Source organism: Pocillopora damicornis, chromosome 4 (assembly GCF_964200805.1).
Source record: "Pocillopora damicornis chromosome 4, jaPocDami1.2, whole genome shotgun sequence".
Classification (NCBI taxonomy): domain Eukaryota; kingdom Metazoa; phylum Cnidaria; class Anthozoa; order Scleractinia; family Pocilloporidae; genus Pocillopora; species Pocillopora damicornis.
This window is the reverse complement of record NC_142673.1, coordinates 2,519,688-2,538,970: the sequence shown is the minus strand read 5'-3', so window position 1 is coordinate 2,538,970 and position 19,283 is coordinate 2,519,688. Positions and strand designations below refer to the sequence as shown.

Sequence of the window (19,283 nt, the reverse complement as noted above, 5' to 3'; positions counted from 1 at the left end):
TATTTTTCCCAGCTGTTTTAATATTATCTACGAGGAAAGTTTACCATTCACCGTTGACTTGATTCACTGGACCCAGTTTTTGGCTCGCGTCCAAACATATCGATAACGTACGCTATCGGAAATAGCTGTAGCTGGCGAAAAGTTTTATATATAGAATGGGTTTAACTCTTCAAACCCTGAGAGTGACCAGCATCTAATTTCTCCTTACAGTCATACAGCTGAATCATTCATCAAGATCATAAGAATAAAGCAAATGATCGCCAACCAAAGAAGCTTTGATTGCTAAACAAATTGTCCTCGTCAGTACTAAAGGAAATGTATAGAGAAGAGTATAGAGACTATGGATACTGATGTTAGGGTGTAAAGGATTAAATTCGTATTCAGTGGGTGACGATTTATCCCGACCGGTACCCTAAAGGTAAAGGCTGCATAACCAGAATGCATTAAAGCTGCGTTATTCTAAGGTTTATGCGCCGTACAATTTTAGGCGACATCTTGAATAATATTTCACCAGTTACTATCCCATCTGTCTTCTACTCTTCGTTAAATTTTTCGTTGATAAACGCATTCTTTGCTATTTACACTTCGAAAGCTGAAACAACATTTTCAAGCAAGAAAACATTTGCTTCATCTTCCGACCCTGAAGGTAAAGGCTGCATTCCCAGAATGCATTAAAGCTGCGTTATTCTAAGGTTTACTCGCCATATCATTTTAGGCGACATCTTGCATAATATTTCGCCATTTACTGTCCCAACTGTCTTCTACTCTTCGTTAACTTTTGTTGACAAATGCATTCTTTGCTATTTACACTTCGAAAGCTGAAACAACATTTTCAAGCAAGAATGGCATATATATTGTTAGACAACTGAAATACAAAACGCGAATACGTAAAGATATACACTGAAAGATAAAAAAAAAAATTCTGTACCGTATTTTTCAGGGAAAAGAAGGCAAACTAATGCACCTATCTGAAATAATTTGCTACTAATTAATTTATATTAAATTTTTCAACTTTTAGTTCACGAACAAATCGCGAACTTGGAACAACGACAATCTCTGGAGTAAAAGAGTCTGTCTGCAAATCGGTCCTTAAAGAACCATCATCTATTGTAGTTGGTTCATGATCAGAGACATCCATATTTGGCAACAGATTCAGCTGCTTGCAGACGTCACCAGCAAAACCAATGTTATCATCACTTTCCAGTTCTTCGAAAATTTCTCCCCGAAAATACCCTTTGTCATCTGCATATATACTTTCCGCTTCTTCGTCTCTCCTTTTAATCGTCTCTGACGCAGTTGCAGAAAGGTCTTTAACGATTGATTTATCGTTCATGCTGATCAACGACCTCGTTTGAACCAAAAAGTCCCTGTACGATAAATAGCGAAACCTCCTTTTCCAATCTTTCTTGACTTTTGATGTGATCGATCTTGAATCTTTTAATGAACTTTGCTTTGACGAAGTTGAGAGTCTATCAGGCGCTTCTTCTGAGTCCTGAAAGCTCTCACAAGAGTCACTGTCAGATAGATCCTTCTCCCGTTCGCAGGTTGATTCGTCTGCCATATTGCTACTTTGCAACCTCGCCTGAGCTTGGTAGCCAAGGCCTGTTACCAGGGTAACACTAACTTACCTTGTTCCGAAAAGTGAGTCTTGATAACGCGGTTTGTTGCGTTTGATTTTGCTGTTTAAAGTCGGAAAAAGTAACCTCTGAATACTTTTTTCAACGTTATGAAGAAAGGAAACGTCAAGGCTGCGAAAGCGGTGAGTTTACCCTCCTTTTTTTGGCTGCGTCGTCATGCTACTCCTGGCTGTCCGCCATGTCTGTTTTGAAGCAAGTCGTTTTCAAGTAACAGTGGCCAATGGGGTTGATTTCGCATTACAGGCGATTAATCGTTCATATTCGTGCAAATAAAACTTCATATATTGCAAGATAATGCATTTCTTCGTGGGAAAATTACACTGAAAGCATGCAGCGCGTAAATCTCCTTGTGTCCTGATCATAAGCTGAAAATATTTCTCCTCCAAACTACGAATCATCAACAGCCAACTGTCTTGAGCACAGCATTTGTCTTCTTGCTCTCGTCTTGATTTATTATGAGAAACAGTCAGGAATTTCTAGTTGTCACTAGTTTCTCATCATGAAGTCAAATTTTCTTTCGACCTCTTGAAAAATATTAACCTTAGATAACATTATAGATACATACAAATCAGAACAAATGTTATATATACGGTTAAGAATATATGAAAGTCATATATGTTATATACTAGAAAGAAACATAAGGACTCACATTAGGCAATTTTAACCTACTACAACTACAGGAAAATATAAAAAGCTAAGATCATGGCTGGGTAATTATTAAGTTCCACTTTTTGGTCGATGGTGTTAAGTGCAAGATTCCTAATAATCCTACCGTTACCGTTGGCTTTTAAAAATTACTCTGAGTGGTTGTGTTCATGTTTTATCCTGAAAGGACAAGAAACCAGGAGTCACTCCTTCAAATGCAGCTGTGAAGTCTGTCAGCAAAACTGCTGCTGTCAAAGCAAAGAAAAAGGTTTGCAATTTGTTTTTTACCTCCTTAGTGGCTAGTGCATAGGGAATCTAGCACTTAATTAACCTTTAAATTCACTCCTAAGATAAAAATGTCAGTTCTCTGCACTGTCTGCAATGCTCTTCTTGAGTTTTAGCTCTGAGAATTTGGCACTTTCCTAAGGTGATATTTTACTAAATCACCTCTCATCGCCCTTTTGCTATAAAATTGGTTGATATTGTAAGGAGAAATTCTGTCTTGGTCACTCATGGGAACAATGGGGTTAATAAACCTTTCTCTCATAGTAAATGAAGGTTAAAAAGGTACAAAAGAGACAAGCAATGCATATTCAATTTCATCTACTCTCTATACATTGATACCGCGAGTACATTTACATTTACACACTGACACATGAATGGTTATTTTTATTTTTCTAGGATGATGATGATGCTACACAGATAGGAGATGACTTGGATGAATGGATGCAGGTATCTTCAGCTTGGTCATGTTTTTGGTATCATAAATAATTCCTTCTTATTGCTTTGTCCACATCAAAGTAGCCAGCTATAAATGTACAATAGTTAGTCACTGATCATTCATCTAAAGTGAGAACAATTTTTTCTTCCAACAATTATTACATCAAAAGTTAATTTTTTACTCCAGCCCAAACAGCTAATCAAGCCAGATGACCAGCTAGAATTGACAGAGGCAGAGTTGAAAGAGGAGTTCACCAGAATCTTGACTGCAAACAACCCCCATGCTCCAAGCAACATAGTGCGCTACAGTTTCAAGGTAAGAATTTTTTTCCAATATTTATGTCCACTCTCAAAACAAACCTATGGAAATTATAGAGTAAGCTCTGAAAATATATGTTTGTAGTTTAAAATGAATTTCAGGAATAAATGCTATTTATTTATTTATAAGTCCACATGTAGTTTGATTTTGTCTAAGTGCATTATGTACGATGATCAATGAAGAAAGGAAAGTGTGTTTATCAAACTACTACCAGTGTACCACTTTTTAGTGCACTGGGAAAAATCAGAAAGCACTTGTTCAATGAAACAGTGAGATGACATTAAAAAAAAGGTTCCTTCCACTCCATCATCACAGTGATTGACACCCTCACCTGTAAATGTAATTGACTTCTTAACTCTGAAAGTGTGTGGATATGGTTTCTTTTTAAAATTACATTCATATACATTGTAGCTTAAAAATACTTGTAAGTGTCTTGCTTTGTTAATAAGGGATAGTGAAGACATGATCTTTTTTTTTTATACACAGGAAAAATGCTATAAACCAACATCAAGTGTGGATCAGCTGGCAATTCACTTTGCTCTTGATGGGTAGGAGACTGTTTTATTTACTTGGGAGTATTTCTGTTAGTTAGCTAATTTAGGGGTGTGTATACACACTTACAAAGTATTCCCTAGAATTAAGGGGTATTAAGGCTGCATTAATGCACAGACTCATGCACATTCCCTGATACAGTTGTTCTGGAGTTGTAGTCATCACATGTACATGTTTGTCCAAAACAAAATTGATCCCATAAATCTCAAAGAAAGATTATGGAATGGGCCAGATATACACATGTAGCTAACCTGAAGGCTGATACCCACTAACATGATGATTGATTTTCAAACTCTCTGAAACCAGGGTCTGGAATTGGGAATGAAATAGGACCAGGACATTAAGAGGCATACAAATTACAACTGAGTGTTAAAAGGGTATACTCCCTCTGGAATAACACCATACAAAATTTTAGATGTTGAAAATGTATTTGAATGGTCATGAACAATGAATTTTTTGAAGGAACATGCTTCATAAAGACTCAGATGAAGCCAGGAGACAAAGAGCAAGGCAAGGACTGGAAGGTAGTTAAGAAGTATAAAACTACCTGTGAAAAATTAAAAAAACCACTTTAGGTTGAGCCAGGATTCATTCCTTTGAAATTATGAAGTTCAAATAAGCCTCTTTCATCAATGATCTGTGGGATTGATATGTTTTACAAAGAAATTAGCTTTTCTGGTCTAACATCAATTTGTGTAAAACCAATCAAATTCCCATTCAAACTGAAGCTAATAAAACTTATCTGCATGTGGATAAAAGAACAAAAATCATTTCTGTCACTGTGGAAGAGGTTTAAAGATAAACACAATAATACTTAATTACTTTGTTCAAATTCATGTTGTATATGGTTAAGCATTTGAAAATTAAGTTACCTTTATTTACATATAGTCAAAAGCAATTTGGTGGAATGCCTTTGAGAGAAGTAAAGTGGGAAATTTTTGCCACTTGCTTCTTTTATAAAAGTGTACACACTATTGGCTTAACATAAATTTTGCTAATCTTTTTTTTTTTTGGAAATATTATATAATAATTGACCTCTTCTAATATAAAAAGATTATATGAACATTTTTGTACACAATCTGTTTCACATTAATTTTTTAAAAAAGTTAATGACATAAATTCTAGGCATTATTTGTAAAAGTTTTTTGAATACCATGTCATTAACCACAAGAATTTTTCTTTGACATAGAGCTAGAAGAAGTAACATGTTTAGTGTAGAGAAATATCCACATCATTTGTTTTACTAATATTATTCAACAGTATTATGTTGTATGAATTTTAAAGGCTAACTCCATCTTGTTCTTGCCCATTAACCTGTAAGGCTTTGATGACTTCCTGAGGCCATTGAGCTCTGTTTGTGAGTAGCACCATGCAATATTTATCAACTGCATGATTTTCACAAAAGTGTGGGTTAATATTTATAATTACTACTCAAGAAATAACACTATTAACTCGTAATTTTTGATAAATCAAAATTACAGAGTTAAGAGTCTATAAAAACTAAATTCTGATGATAACATGCAAATATTTGTTTCTAAACTCTTTGTAGTAATCTCTTTAAATAATTATACTTTAGTTAGGAGATTGATTGATGGAAATTTGGTTTAATATCATGATGTTTTTCACTTAAGCTTCACCCAAATTTTTCCTAAGCAACTAAGAGGATTCTTACAACAAAGGCTTGAAAGATCCACAAGATTCTTGTGGATCAAGAAAAGGCACTTGGTGCTATTTACCTATAGATTATTTAATTGTTTTAATTATAATTTCTAAATTTGTTAACACACAGTTCCACTCTAAGACTTTTGCCTATTAAACATTTTTTCAAATTTCTCTTTAAAGTGCATAGGCAAACATACCTATATTTTTTTCCTTGGCTAGGGGAAAAAAAGTTTGCTTTTGTTAATTTTAAGATAAAGAATAACAAAATTTGAGAATGCCCTTGGAAATTAAGAAAATTTAAATCACACCTCATATTCCTTTGTTCTTTGACATTCATACAAAATTAAGTTACCTCCTAAATAAATTCTAATTTATCAGCGAACAGGTCAGGAAGTGCTGGTCAGTCATCAATTCCATTGCATGGAGTTTGTTAGTTTCCTTTGATTCAGTTGCTTGTCATGCCTTTATTCTTGAAATATTATTGTTTAATCTGTTATTGACTTGTCACTAATGTCACCGGTGCATTTGACCTTTAAGAAATGTACCTTTATTGTCTACAATAATGAAGATAGCAGCTGTGAGTCATTTCTCTCTTTAAGTTTTGCTTTGCAATCATACAGGTAGTGAAATTGTGGATGTACTTGTATTAGTATGGGGTTAAATGCACAATTTGAAATGCTTGCCATGGGACATTGTTCATAGACCATTGATTGAAAAATGACTCTTATGAGGGTACAGAATCCTTAGAACTTTTCAAACCTAGTTTACCTTGTAAATTATTGCACGTTGCTTGTAGGAACTTAGCCCCTTGAAGAATTATGTGACAAATTGAGCAAAATTTATTGAACAAGAACAATTAGAAAGACAATATCAGCCCAATGTATGTGCACATACATTGGGCTGATATTATTTTTCTAAATGTTCTTGATAGTTAGATAATTCAGATTTTTATAATTACTAGAGATGTGATGAAGGAAATAATTGGAGGATCTGCACCATTTCTTATATTGTTGTGGATAATTTTATGTTTTCGAAAGCTCTTGGCTATAAAAGTGTTTCAATCAAGAATGAAAAGGGAGAAAGCGTTGCTGTTTTGAGGATCGGGGATTGAGCGCTCTTTCTTCTTTGGTTGTTGTATATCAGTTACTATGACTTTGGAAGAAAGCGCCTTCCTCTCACTGAATACTATTGGAAGTTCACTCCAAAATTGTTTCTCTTGAATTTGGAATGATGATCAATCTGAATATTGGAGGATAAAGGGGGTAATTTAATTTTTTTTTAAGTAACTGTGTTGCTGCGTCGATGGGTGAGTGTAACAAGGTAATTTGGTATTATGAACTGAGTTGATAACGTAAATTGGCGACCGTAAAGAGTTTCGAAGCTTACGTTTCGAACGTTAGCCCTTCGTCAGAGCGAATGGCGAAGGGCTAACGCTCGAACGTCATCTTTGAAAGTCTTCACGGTGGTCAATTTACATTATAAACTCAATTAATGATACTAAATTACCTTTGATACCAGAGGAGCTTGCTCAACACACTGCCAGAAATTTTTTGTATAGACTGATTATAACATGTAGGTACAGTGTGTCTTTGGTGACAAACTCCTTCCTGTCCTTATAGCTGAACATGACGCTGGGGAAGCTGGTGAAGAAGAAGACAAAGAAAACAAAGCAGTTGAGGCAGTAGAGGTGATTTGTCTCAATTTTTAATCATGATTTTGTAATCTAGACTGAATTTTGGCAAATTACTGTATACGATGCATTCTTCGTTTCATTAAGACATATTCCACATTTCAACTTTTCTTCAAAGTCACCATATGGTGACCTAAAATCATAGAACAGAATCATAGAACTCCAAACCGCGGTTTTGCGCAATCAGTGGGTCTCAGGGATTCTCTATAAGAGGGTTGATTTAATTAAATAAATGTCCTTTCACTGGTAGCTTTCAGCTCTCTTGACACTGTTCACAAAAGTAAATAATCAGATGAAAGGTTCGGCTTAATTAAAAATGGCTTAGAACGCGGTTTTGTTTAAACAACGGCTAAACAACGTTTAAATGACCGGCCCTTAATCGCTTGGAAAAAAGACTCTTTTGTAACATTGCCGACATACTAAATTTCTGACCAAACTCCTCAGTTGTCTCTAGACATCTTAAGGCTCCATTATCGCAGAGCCAAGAAGAAAGAGACAAAGTTTATGGAAGAAAACGACGAAACACGAGTAAAACTTACAACTTTGAATTTATTTTGGTTCAGGAAAAACCAGCGGAAGAAGTTCGACCTGACTCGTCTGCCTCTGTGGGTGGAAAGAGTGAAGCAAAGTTGACGAACCAGTTTAACTTCAGTGAGAGAGCTTCACAGACTTACAACAATCCTTACAGAGTAAGTTGGTCAACTTAAAAAAAAGGGGCACAAATTGTACCAGGAACTCTCTCTCTCTCTGTCTGTCTTTCATATAGCCAACATTTTTTGTCAACAAAACAGGTTACAGTTACCTGCTTGCTTCACCAGAAATGTCGCCGGCATGTTTTTCCATTTTTATCTCAGTGTCAGTTTTTTCAGTTTTTAATAGAAGTCTATATTGACCATAAGCAATTAATACTGTTTCTTACTGGACGTCATGTGTTACGATGCAGTTTCACGCATTTCTTCACCTAAAGCAGACTATCACTGTCTCAATGTATTGCTGCTCTTTCACTGTCATTTTCTGTTTGCAAGGGATACAATGAGTTTGACAGGGGGAGGGAAGGGTCCGTTGCGTTGCTTGACATTCCGAAATCGGTTGCGGAGAACATTGTTGGACAATCCTGTACACTGAAATTAGTTTGTTCCTCTTCGTACTTTCACTATTTTGTTTGTGTATTGATTTTTTTTTCAAGGAACGTGGAACCTCAACTGAACCTCCACCAAGGGCAAACTTCTCAGCCACTGCTAATCAGGTAGAGCTAGAGTACACTCCCTATCATTATTACTCGAAGATTCACTGTAACTTTGTTACTTTTGCAGTTTTTGATATCATTCCTTTTCAAATAAACATCAAAGCTTTTTTCCGCTCATTGTGCTGTTTTTCGAAAAAGAAATGAGCGCCCTTTCCCTGATTAGCGCCTTGTTTGGAATTAGCGCCATAGACATACCATTAGTAAATAAGCGCCCAAGCGCTAAAATCGAATCATCACGGTAATTCTGCTAATCGGTGTTAAGAAAATTTTGAACCAAAGCGGAAAATTTGATAGAGTCATTCTTAAGCACTTTAGAGAAATTTCTGCTAATCTAGTACTTCACCAGTGCTTACTTCCACAATTTCTCATGTCCTTTCAGTGGGAAATTTATGATGCATACGTTGAGGATTTGCAAAGACAGGTGAGAATATGAAATAGTTATTTTAGGTTCATTTTAAAATTTCTTCAACATATTTTTATTGGAAAAGTAAGCGAATTTCGAATAGCACACGAGAGGAGTCTGTATGTTTAAACTTATTGTAATAACAATAATAATAATGATAATAATAATAGTGATTGAATAAATGAACAAATGATAAATACATGAACAGATAAAGAGATGAATGAATGAACAACGTCAGTTCTGTTATGTCATAAGTGATACGCGGAGCAAATATGAAATATGAAATATTCAACTTGCCACATTGTAGAAGCCCAGGTTTCAACCAAAGCCTGTTTTACTCCGTCGACTATTGCTCAAATACATTAGACTACCTCACAATAGATGACTCTTAGTCTTGAAGAAGCTTTATCGTAATTTGAAATAATCGTATTTCAGGAAAAAATGAAAGAAAAGGAAAGCAGAAAGACCCAAACCTTCAAGAAAGACGACGACAAAAAGAAAAAGCTCATGCAAGTTGAAGTGCAGGTTAGTTAGCTTGTACTGCAAATGATCATCTTTACGGAAAGTTAACCTAAGTTTCACAAGCGTCGCGCTCCAGTTCTTTGAATCGTGGTTCCAGTTTTATCCAAATTAAGCAGTGCAGACCATTTCTACCCTCTGCTAGCCTCTGGTGAGGTTCCATTGAAAGTTAGGTGGCACCTGTATGTAATCCTTCCAGCATAGTGTCTGAGCGCTCGGGATCTGACCTCTAGATCTGTATCTTAGCCTAAAAACCTCTTCCACGTAACTTAACTAACCAAGTGGTTCGTTTGATCCAAGAAGTGAGGCTGGATGTCCACCTTATGACTAATGTACAGACTTTATTGTTATATTCAGGGTGATGATATTTCAAGGATTTCCAAACCGTGCAAGATAGTGGAGAGAATGATAAACCAGAACACATATGATGAAATTGCACAAGGTTAGACGAATCTTTTACTTAACAATTCACGTCACTCATAATTCATAATGTCGTCGAAGGCGTTTTCGGAATGGCGGTTGTGATTTTCATTTGCGCGGCTTTCGCGATACAGATTGCGTAAATCAAAAAGTAGAGCGCGCTAAGAGATAACCTCAAGTGTGTAGCTGACCCTTGCAGTTGAGAGCGTGTTATTACAAGGTGCTGGATGCCGATGATATCTGAATCCAGGCTATTCTGTTGGGATAACGTAGTCCTCAGACTTTGAACCTGTTATAGCTGCCTATGAATTACCTTGTATTGTTGTAGTTTTAAACTTTCAGAGTTCTCTCCTTTACCATTATTCCCATTCTGACTTATTTTTCAAACCATGCAAATGGTGTTCATTCTACTTTTGTTAGTCTCAGAACGCACCATTCATGACTCGGATTTTGAAGTTAAGCATTCATTTATCTTGTGCGGAGTTCGTGCAAAATTTTGATGTCTTACATTCTATGTAGTGCTGTTTGAAAATATCATCGCTTTCAATTTTTTGCCATCAGATTTCAAATACTGGGAAGACGCCGCCGATGAGTTTAAGGACCAGGAGGGGACACTGTTGCCGCTGTGGAAATTTTCGTTTGAGAAATCAAAGAGAATGGCCGTCACCTCACTTTGCTGGTTTGTCTGCTTCTACTGATCATTGTATCCCTTTTAGTTGTTGAAAGTGAAGCAGAATGTATCGAATATATCTTTTTAGATTACAGTTGTAGTTAGCTTCTGAATGTGGATGTTTTCTTCACTGTAGGAGTCCCAAGTACCACGACTTGTTTGGAGTGGGACACGGATCGTGTGAGTAACATTTATTTTGACGTCGAGACGTGACATTTTGACACCATGTCATCATGACATGACATCGTGCCCTAATGATATTGTGCCTTAATGACATCATAACATCGAAACATCGTAATATCCTGACGTCTTAACATCGTCACGATGACATTGGAACATCGTGACTTCATGATGTAATGAGAGCGTGGCATTTTCGAAAATGACATCGATTTTTTTTTTCGTAAAATTTATCGACGTGAAATGGATGAACTTCAGTTTAGAAGAGTAAATAGGCTAAGTAACGTGATAATATCGAGAGAAAGTTCAGCTGCCATGGAAATTTTCTTTAAAATTGAGAGAGACTCACAAAGTACAATTGAAAGTAGGTCCGTCGAGAAATATGTGGATGATATTGATGTATCAAAAAGGAAATTGTAGGCTTTGTGTATGACATGTTCAGAGAGTTCGAATAAAAGCACAAAGAAATACCTGTTGACATTTCGTGTACTTAACCTTAATTACTTACGTTTGGGTTTCATGTCTTCATTCCAGATGACTTTTTAAAGCAAAGTAACGGAATGGTCGCAATGTATACTTTGAAGAACCCTTCATTTCCAGAGTGAGTGTTCATCTTAGCAAAGGCTAACCCTCTTCACTGCTAGCTTATGAAAAAATGGTAATAAAGAAGATAATGAATAAACAATAAAACTATACAGAGATGAGTCGCTGTTAACTGGTGGTACTAGCGTATGGACTATGGCATTGTTAGCTTTCTGTCAAATGATTATGCCTCGGTCCGTTTCGACGTTCGTTTTTCCTTCCACTGTTATGACTAATACATTTACCTTGTGTTTGTCAGATACATATGTGAGACAGAAAGTGGGGTCATGTGCCTTGATTTTCATCCTGAACATCCGAACTACATCGCAGTTGGTTTCTACGACGGTAAGCAACATCCCATTCAGTGAAGGTACACTTCCTGGTATTTTCAGGTCAATTTAATATTTGACAGTAAAAGCTACAGTTAGGCAAGATTTTGGAACAAAACAATAGTATTTGCAAGGTTTAGTTCAGCAATGGTTTGAATATTTCATGCTCGTTTTATTTCTTTCCGTCAAATACGAGTAACGTACAATCAGGGGAATCGCGGGAAAACATGTACATAAGGAGAAGGGAAACATACTCGACATATAAGAAATCTTTTGGCTTTTTAATTCTTGGTGCAAATTTAGTTTCATTAGGAGGTAACGTATTTTAAATTGAAAATCTTTCAGTAGGAGTTGATGAGCAACCTTGTCAGAGGCCATCAAATGCAAATCAAGTTATATTATTTAGTATAAACTTGTTTCTCTGTGGAAAACACTAAAATTTAAGTACGTTGTCACTCTTTTATATCCAGGTAGTGTTGGTGTGTACACTGTCGTTCAACAAACAAATAAGATCGAGCTGATGTACAGATCAACAGCGAAGATGGGCAAACATACGGACCCCGTTTGGCAGGTGAGGATGACGAAATGTAAACGAATCTGGCAAGGGAATGAAGGAGGAGAATTTCTTCCTGACGTGCGCCATTTTTCTGATGTTTGTTTTCGTTTTGCTTGTCTTTCATTTAAGGTAAAATGGCAAAAAGACGATTTGGACAACAACATGAACTTCTTCTCCGTATCCTCTGATGGCAGAATAACACAATGGACGATCGTAAAGGTAAACTTTGTACACTAGCTCAAAGAGAAGCAAAATAGCTTGTAGTCTCGTTATTTTCACCTGTTGAGCTAAAGTTGATTCAGCTTTTGTGGTATGTACCAAAACATTTAGTATTCTGTTTTAACAGGAATTAAAGATAATCCTCTCGAATACTTTTTATATCTTTGTCACACTGACAAATATTTGTTGTGTTTTGTTGTTTAGAGTGAACTGAGGCACACTGACATTATCACTCTGAAGCAGGGAAACACTCCTGAAGGAGAAGGAGACAACACACAGCTACCAAGTTTAGGTATATTTTAGTTTGCTTTTTTGCAGCACACACCCGGGGCCCCACTGACCCGAGCCCCCTACTCTGATCCCAGTTGGTCTCTTCATTCCCTACTTCCCCACTTGCTTTCAAACCGAAGTCACTTAATCTCTGTACGAGTACCTTGACATCAGACAAAATATCTTATTTTTTTGAGAATTGTAAAATGTTCAGAGAAATGCGCGCGCCATGATTGGTCAGAACGAGTTCATCATATTTCCACAAAGCACACGCCTTACGTCACATGAGTGCACTGTTGAGATATAATGCACGCAGCCTACGTCATCGGTACGAGCGCACGCAATTCACGATAAATTTTATAAAAGAAATAAAAAAACTTGTTCCTCGAGCATTCGGCTCGTGCCTCTCCGCACTTCTCTCTTGATCTTAAAAATTCCCGCGTGCTTATATAACTCAACAATGCACCCGGCGCGTTTTTTATTTCTTTAACAAATGATTGAAAACGTTTACTTAGAACAATCAAAATCGAAGGAAATTGACTTCCCGTTATCCTCTCTGAATTGTCTAATGTTCCCACTTCTTTGATCTACAGGTTGTGGAACTGCATTTGATTTTCATAAAACAATGGATTATATGTTTCTAGTTGGTAAGTGGAATGTTACTACAGCAAACATGTTTTCTCTAAGATGTCGTCAATTCGTAATAGAGCAATTTCTTTACTGAATGTCTAAAGCATTGCAGTACTTTTGCTTCATGTTGCCCTGTGATTTGTTTAGTGAACTTGCGTAGTTGAGTTAAGTAGAGCAATTTCCAACTGAGTGTCGAAATAAATCCGAGATTGCATTGGGTTTGGTTTACTGCGTCATGTGATTGGTACAGAAAACTCGCGCCACTCTTCCAACCAATCAGATGCAAAACTCAGCAAAACCAATCACGACTTGGTCGCCTGCATTTCCCGCGCTTGAGGCAGTTTGATTGTTTTGACTTTGATTTCTCATTGGCTCTTCAAGGTATTTTCCTGTCCTCTGATTGGCCGTTGTGATTACTTTGGTTTTGTTTTACGTCACTCAATCGAAAAGCACTCGAGTTAGAACAAAACTATGACCAATCGTGACTTGATTAGGTACTTTGCTGGTTTTTGTTTTGAGTTCTCGTCGACTGATTGAGATAGTTTCTTTTGTTCTGAATGACCTTGTTGGTTAATTTGATTTTACGTTGATCAAAAAGTGCCCTAATCGTAAACTTTTTTTAAACACTTTTTCTTCTTTTCATGATCAGGCACAGAGGAAGGAAAGATACACAAGTGCTCCAAAACTTATTCAAGCCAGTTCCTCGAGACCTATGATGTACGTATCTTCCTTCAATTTTCAACTCTTTTGCCAGCATCGTGGCTTGAGGTTGTAGTTGTTTTTACTTTTTTCGTTTATTCGCACGCTGGGAATAGCATTTATTCACTCTTACTTGAATTGATTCCATCAAAATCTTTACATTTATAGGAAATCAGATCGTTACAAACTTTATATAACAATGTCGATTCTTAACTTAATAAAATAAATTTTACTACGCTAGAAATCGTGAGAGACGCGGAAGCTTCCGTTTAGCGCGCTACATTGTGAGAGAACCTGGCTAGGGCATTGTGTGGTGTTCTTGGACATGACACAGGACTCCCACAGTGCCACCCTTCGCAAGGACTCCCAGTCCCTTTATGTCCATGTCAAAATGTCTACCAAAGTTTTAATGAGCTTATCTTGCCAATCTCTTTTCTTATCACTCGACTCTCTTTCTTTCTGTAGGCACATCACATGGCAGTTTACTCTGTCAAATGGAATCATTTCCACCCAAAGATTTTTATCTCGTGTAGTGCAGACTGGACTGTGAAGATTTGGGATCACCATTATCAGTAAGAAGTCTTAGCTATAGGAGTGTCTTTACTAAAAGTTTTAAGCTCACAAAGCCTATAAAAGAAACGGAAATTTTTAAGAACTGTAAATGTAGCTACGAATATTGAAAATCAATCAATTAAAACGGCTTGGGGTGTGGATTTATGAAGTGATTCTTCGTTCAGAATATATTTTAAGGTTCGAACGAACCTCATGGGATGCTAGGGACATTTCAAATGAACATTCTTGCGTGTGATCGGCAGCTTGACCGCTCTGAAAGTTATTGACAGCCCCTACTATATCTATAGCTATGACACATCGTCTTAGTCATACATCTGATTTCATCTTATAAATTGTTAGCTCATTACTTATCCCTCGTTTTCTTGACGCAGAGAGCCCATGTTTACCTTTGATCTGAACAACTCTGTCGGTGATGTGGCCTGGGCGCCTTATGCTTCCACAGTGTTTGCCGCTTGTACGACTGATGGACGGGTAAGATACAATACAGTGTTACATTGTTTTGGTAGACAAACTGCGGTGTTTCACAAGGATCTTTAGCCCTTAGAAAAGCCGTAACTTCACACATGTAAAATTACGATAATTTTTTTACGTGTGTTTGATAGCGCTAATCAGCTGCTGACACGTTACTCGCCTTTCGCGTTCTTCTGTCAGGTTCATTCCTTAGTAATAAAGGGGATAAGTTTATAAAGAAATTGTGGTGCTGAGTCGGTGTAGAAGTATAGCAAGATAATTTGGTTTTATCAACTAAGATGGTAATGTAAAATGGCCATCGTTAAGATTTACTAAGCTGCCGTTTTGAGCATTAGCCCTTCGTCAGAGCGAATGAAGTCGACTTTTCCTGCTAATAAAGGCCAAGGATGTTTAAATGATAAGTAAAGTTATACATGGTAGCTTGTAGATGTGGGCCGGGTTGTTCAAAGCTGGGTTAAGATAACCTGAGGTTAGAGAGAAATTTGATTTCAGATCTAAAAGCTTGAAGAACAAATTCAGTTTATTTCTTTTTGACTACAATTTGATAATTGAATGCTCTAAAAACAGTGGGTAAAATTATTCCAAAACGGCTTTTGAACAGAGAAATATAGAAACCTGGATTAAAATTTAACCCTGGGTTAGCACTAATCAGCCTTTGAACAACTGGGCCGTGGAGTTTCTATTCTTGTGATCAACTCGATATCTCTCTCACTCGTTCGCGATGAGAACTGAGAGTGTATCCATGTAAACGCTCCCATGCTAGGGAAGTCATGATTAGCTTACGTTTTGAGTGTGAATGGTTTATGCGAGACAGTTCTGAACCTATCATTGACGGAGCTAAGCAAAGCCACAGTGATCCCAAATCAGTTTCGACACTCCAATTGAAAATGGAGATGTGTTTTGAACTCAACACGTGTTTTTCCTGAAAATTTCTCAGAGCTGATGAATGTTATGATTATTGTTTCAGGTCTATGTGTACGATCTGAACGTGAACAAGTATGAACCTCTAAGCGAACAATCAGGTAGGTTTAATACCTGGCGATGAACTACGACGCTTTAACTTATTGTGCGGACAAACCAGAAAACATTGCTGTGATCCATCTTGAACTCAAGTATAGGGAGATAAGTGAAGTTTAAGAGCCTTTAGCGGGCCATGAACGAGCTTATCTACTCCTGTAGGATGAGATGAAATTCCATCACAGGTTACCTTTCTCCCCCACCCCCTCAGGCTTTTCTATTTTTTTTTTCTTCAGATTTTACCGACAGTTCGCCAGTACCTTTTTTTTGTCCTGGGCAGGGTGGGATGGGAACACAACACAACGATCTGAGTAGGGCTGGTACCCAGACCGCTCGATCTGGAGTTAAACCCAGCCAGCCAACAGGCCCTCGATTCTCTCACGCAGTAAAAAGAATAATTGCAATGTTTTCCTGTTTACAGTGGCTAACAAGAAGAGAACAAAGCTGACTCACTTGGCTTTTAACCCTGAGTATCCAGTGCTTATTGTGGGAGATGACAGGTAATTGAAATTTGTCGTAATTCGTCAGCCCTCATCTACTTCTTCTGGATCGGGAAAAAGTTACTATGAACAAACCTTTCGCACAGCTTTAAAACGTCTCCGCCGAAAGGTTGTACGATTGTCAAGGATCTTGTTCACGATCTTCGAAAATGTTTGCGAGCAATCGTAAATTTCTCGATTCTTAGCTCTTCAACCTTTGTCTAAAGTAGATTCCATTTTATTTCGTTTCACAGAGGGTATGTGACATCGTTGAAGCTGTCACCAAATCTTAGAAAAGCCACGCAGCCCAAGGTATGTCCATTAATAAAAGTGCAGCAGTTGATTTTTTGACAAGTGCAGCCGAGAAAGTCTTTATCATCCCATGGGTTTCTCGATCATCGCCCTCATTGCACCTATTACCCCCTCGCTTCTTCTCTTCTTCCTCTCCTGCTCCTCCTTCTAAAACTCATCCCTGATACTCCTATCCATTCCTCGGTTTCATCTCGTTCCACACCAATTTTTTCTGTCCCGTTCTCTTCCCCGTCTGTCCTTTTCCCCTCAGACCCTCCCTCCTCTTTCTACCTCTACCCCACCCCTCCAGTCGCTTGTCCTTTGCCGCTATATCCTACTCCTCCATTCTTCCCTCATCCTCCTCAACTTCCAGTAAGAGAAAGTTAACTTAAACTTTATTTTAGTCCAAGAAAAATAATGAAAATGTACCAGTATTCTTTGACTTCCCTTTTCGATCAAGGAGCCTTAGAAATCCCGCCGGGCAAAGAAGAATCCCACCGGTATCCCTTTCGGGATTTCATCGCAATCTCGTCGGGATCCGCGGGAGGGAATTGGAACATGGTTTTCCCCGGCAGACGATATAAACTTTCCTCGCGACAATGTGGGCGAATGATTGAAAAAAAAGAAAAAAGCGAAGAAACCCCGTAATTGAAAAGGCGATCATCGCAACTGTGTGGGCAGATTGAGTAATGAACATGCAAAAAATAATTTCTAAAGTGACAACTCTTCCGCGGGTTTTATTTGTGATGTAAATACTTAGCTGTGAAGAGTCTTGCAATTTGCATCTGATTGGGCACTAACTCATTATGTTTTTCTCTCTAACGTTTGCCATGCCTTTATGGATTCTACACGTTGTTTACACGCTGGCCAATAACATACTAACTCACTATGTCGCTGATTCGTTCTTTGAAGGAGGAAATACCCATTCTTGTACTCACTCAAGCTACGGATTCGGACGACGAGCCAATCTCGCCGCCTCCGATTGTCTTCATACCCGTATGATACCTTTCTTCTTAAGCTTTCCTTTCTTAAGCTTTCCTTTCTTAAACTTGACCTAACTTCAAATTCTGTTTTGTAAGACCAACAGTTAAAAGGCCTTTTTTCCTTTTCCTCGCTTCCTTGGCACTCGGCGATTCTTGAATGATTGGCATGTTGTATTTCAATGATTTGCTTAAAGTTGTCAAGGAGATATGTGTTTAAAATATGGAAAGTTCAACAGCCTAAAGATATCGCTTTCTCATGGGATATTTCAAAATAAATAATTCCCGCCATCTCGGCTGGTTTTCTTATTCTTTTTTTTCCTATTCTGCCTATCCTCGTGGTTCCTATTCTGTTTTGTGCATATCGTATTTGACTCCCTAACGCTTATCACAATATATTGGACATTGTAGATGGTATTTCTCTTCCTTTTCTATTAGTTTCCTTGATCATCTTTCCTTGACAGGGAAGAAGTTGGTCGTCAAACCTTTCATATTATACGACTTTCTTTTTACCTGTTTTCAAGCTCTGCAAACGTTTTCAACACTTGACTTTATCGTCGTGGCCTAAGCATCTTCTAGTTATAAATAATGTGATATTAATCATAACCTAGAGCACGTTTGCACACCGTTTTCCTTTCACCTTCGTTACTCGTTCTCACTCGTTAGAGACGCTGGCAAAACACTCGTTGTATCCTGTAACGCAACGTAACATAAGGTCTTAAGAACTCTCATTTGGCATGGGAGTTGACACGAAATATTTTCTCTTTTTTCAGGAGAAAGCGAAGGGTCCCGAAAACGAAATGGCAAAAATGGAGAAATTGTTGAGTCTCGTCAGAGAACCCTCGGCAAAGAATTGATTCCTAAATTTTGCCGGTGACCAAACAATCACCAAAGAGAGAAGAGTTAAATCATATCCACAGTGAAAAAAGAGGCGGATTTTCCGCGTTTTAAAAAAAGCTTGTTGGTCATAAGAAGACTTAAAAACAGTTTCAGCTTTAGGCATTTATGTGTAAAGCGAACCGTTTGCTCTTGCTTGTGTAAGTTAATGTAACTCGGTTCTTACGTAAATTTTGTGTGGATTTTTTTGCATGACTTGGTTGGCCAAGCAAAAGAAAAATTCAGTAGTTATATCCAGTGTAAATATATTTTAATAGTGTAGTTCAGTTCAACTACTGATGTCCTCACGCTTGATACAATGAATGTAATAAAAAAACGATTTTTTTTTATTCAATGAGTACCGTAACGGATGTCATCTCTCTTTAGCAGCCAGCGGATCACTTCATGGAAAGCGTCCATAACTACCACGACAACCACGGTTGCAGTAAATGATCCAAATGCAGCACGTGTTCGTTTTGGACACAAGTGTCCAATTTCAGACGCTAGTGGTCTATTATAGACGCATATGTCCAATTTTAGACAGTACTGTCCGAATTTAGACACTTGTGTCCGATTTTAGACACTACTGTCCGATTAAAGACATTAGTGATGAGTCATAAAGTGGAGTGACGGGGGGGGGGGGGGGGTGGG

The 19,283-nt window shown here is 37.6% G+C and overlaps 2 protein-coding genes across 4 annotated transcripts; one reads left to right on the top strand and one right to left on the bottom strand.

The window, feature by feature from the left end:
• Positions 1-1,589, bottom strand: LOC113672952 (uncharacterized). The gene has a single exon (XM_027189294.2). It carries the CDS (start codon positions 1,559-1,561, stop codon positions 989-991), a length of 573 nt encoding a protein of 190 aa, XP_027045095.2. The 5' UTR covers positions 1,562-1,589; the 3' UTR covers positions 1-988.
• On the top strand, positions 1,587-18,982 carry LOC113672951 (dynein intermediate chain 2, ciliary). Of its 3 annotated transcripts, XM_089203428.1 has the most exons (29): positions 1,587-1,759; positions 2,470-2,550; positions 2,964-3,014; positions 3,190-3,318; positions 3,808-3,869; positions 4,336-4,397; positions 5,195-5,230; positions 5,914-5,964; positions 7,155-7,222; positions 7,789-7,914; positions 8,412-8,471; positions 8,851-8,892; positions 9,310-9,399; positions 9,751-9,835; positions 10,375-10,492; positions 10,620-10,663; positions 11,195-11,261; positions 11,502-11,587; positions 12,042-12,142; positions 12,257-12,346; positions 12,551-12,638; positions 13,210-13,263; positions 13,896-13,963; positions 14,411-14,517; positions 14,890-14,989; positions 15,957-16,011; positions 16,428-16,506; positions 16,740-16,797; positions 18,530-18,982. In XM_089203428.1, the coding sequence occupies exons 1-29, from the start codon at positions 1,727-1,729 to the stop codon at positions 18,611-18,613; spliced, it is 2,175 nt and encodes a 724-aa protein (XP_089059554.1). In that variant the 5' UTR covers positions 1,587-1,726; the 3' UTR covers positions 18,614-18,982. The 3 variants fall into 3 exon arrangements, with proteins under 3 accessions (XP_089059554.1, XP_089059552.1, XP_089059553.1); XM_089203426.1 differs by lacking the exon at positions 5,914-5,964; XM_089203427.1 differs by lacking the exons at positions 5,195-5,230; positions 5,914-5,964.
• The last annotated feature ends 301 nt before the right edge of the window (positions 18,983-19,283 follow it).

Excerpts from the sequence above, each read along its gene's own strand:
- LOC113672951 (XM_089203428.1), top strand. The coding sequence starts at position 1,727 with ATGAAGAAAGGAAACGTCAAGGCTGCGAAAGCG. Across the intron at positions 12,639-13,209 it reads CACACAGCTACCAAGTTTAG|GTTGTGGAACTGCATTTGAT; the intron begins GTATATTTTAGT and ends TTTGATCTACAG. Across the intron at positions 13,964-14,410 it reads AGTTCCTCGAGACCTATGAT|GCACATCACATGGCAGTTTA; the intron begins GTACGTATCTTC and ends TTCTTTCTGTAG.
- LOC113672952 (XM_027189294.2), bottom strand. The coding sequence starts at position 1,561 with ATGGCAGACGAATCAACCTGCGAACGGGAGAAGGATCTATCTGACAGT.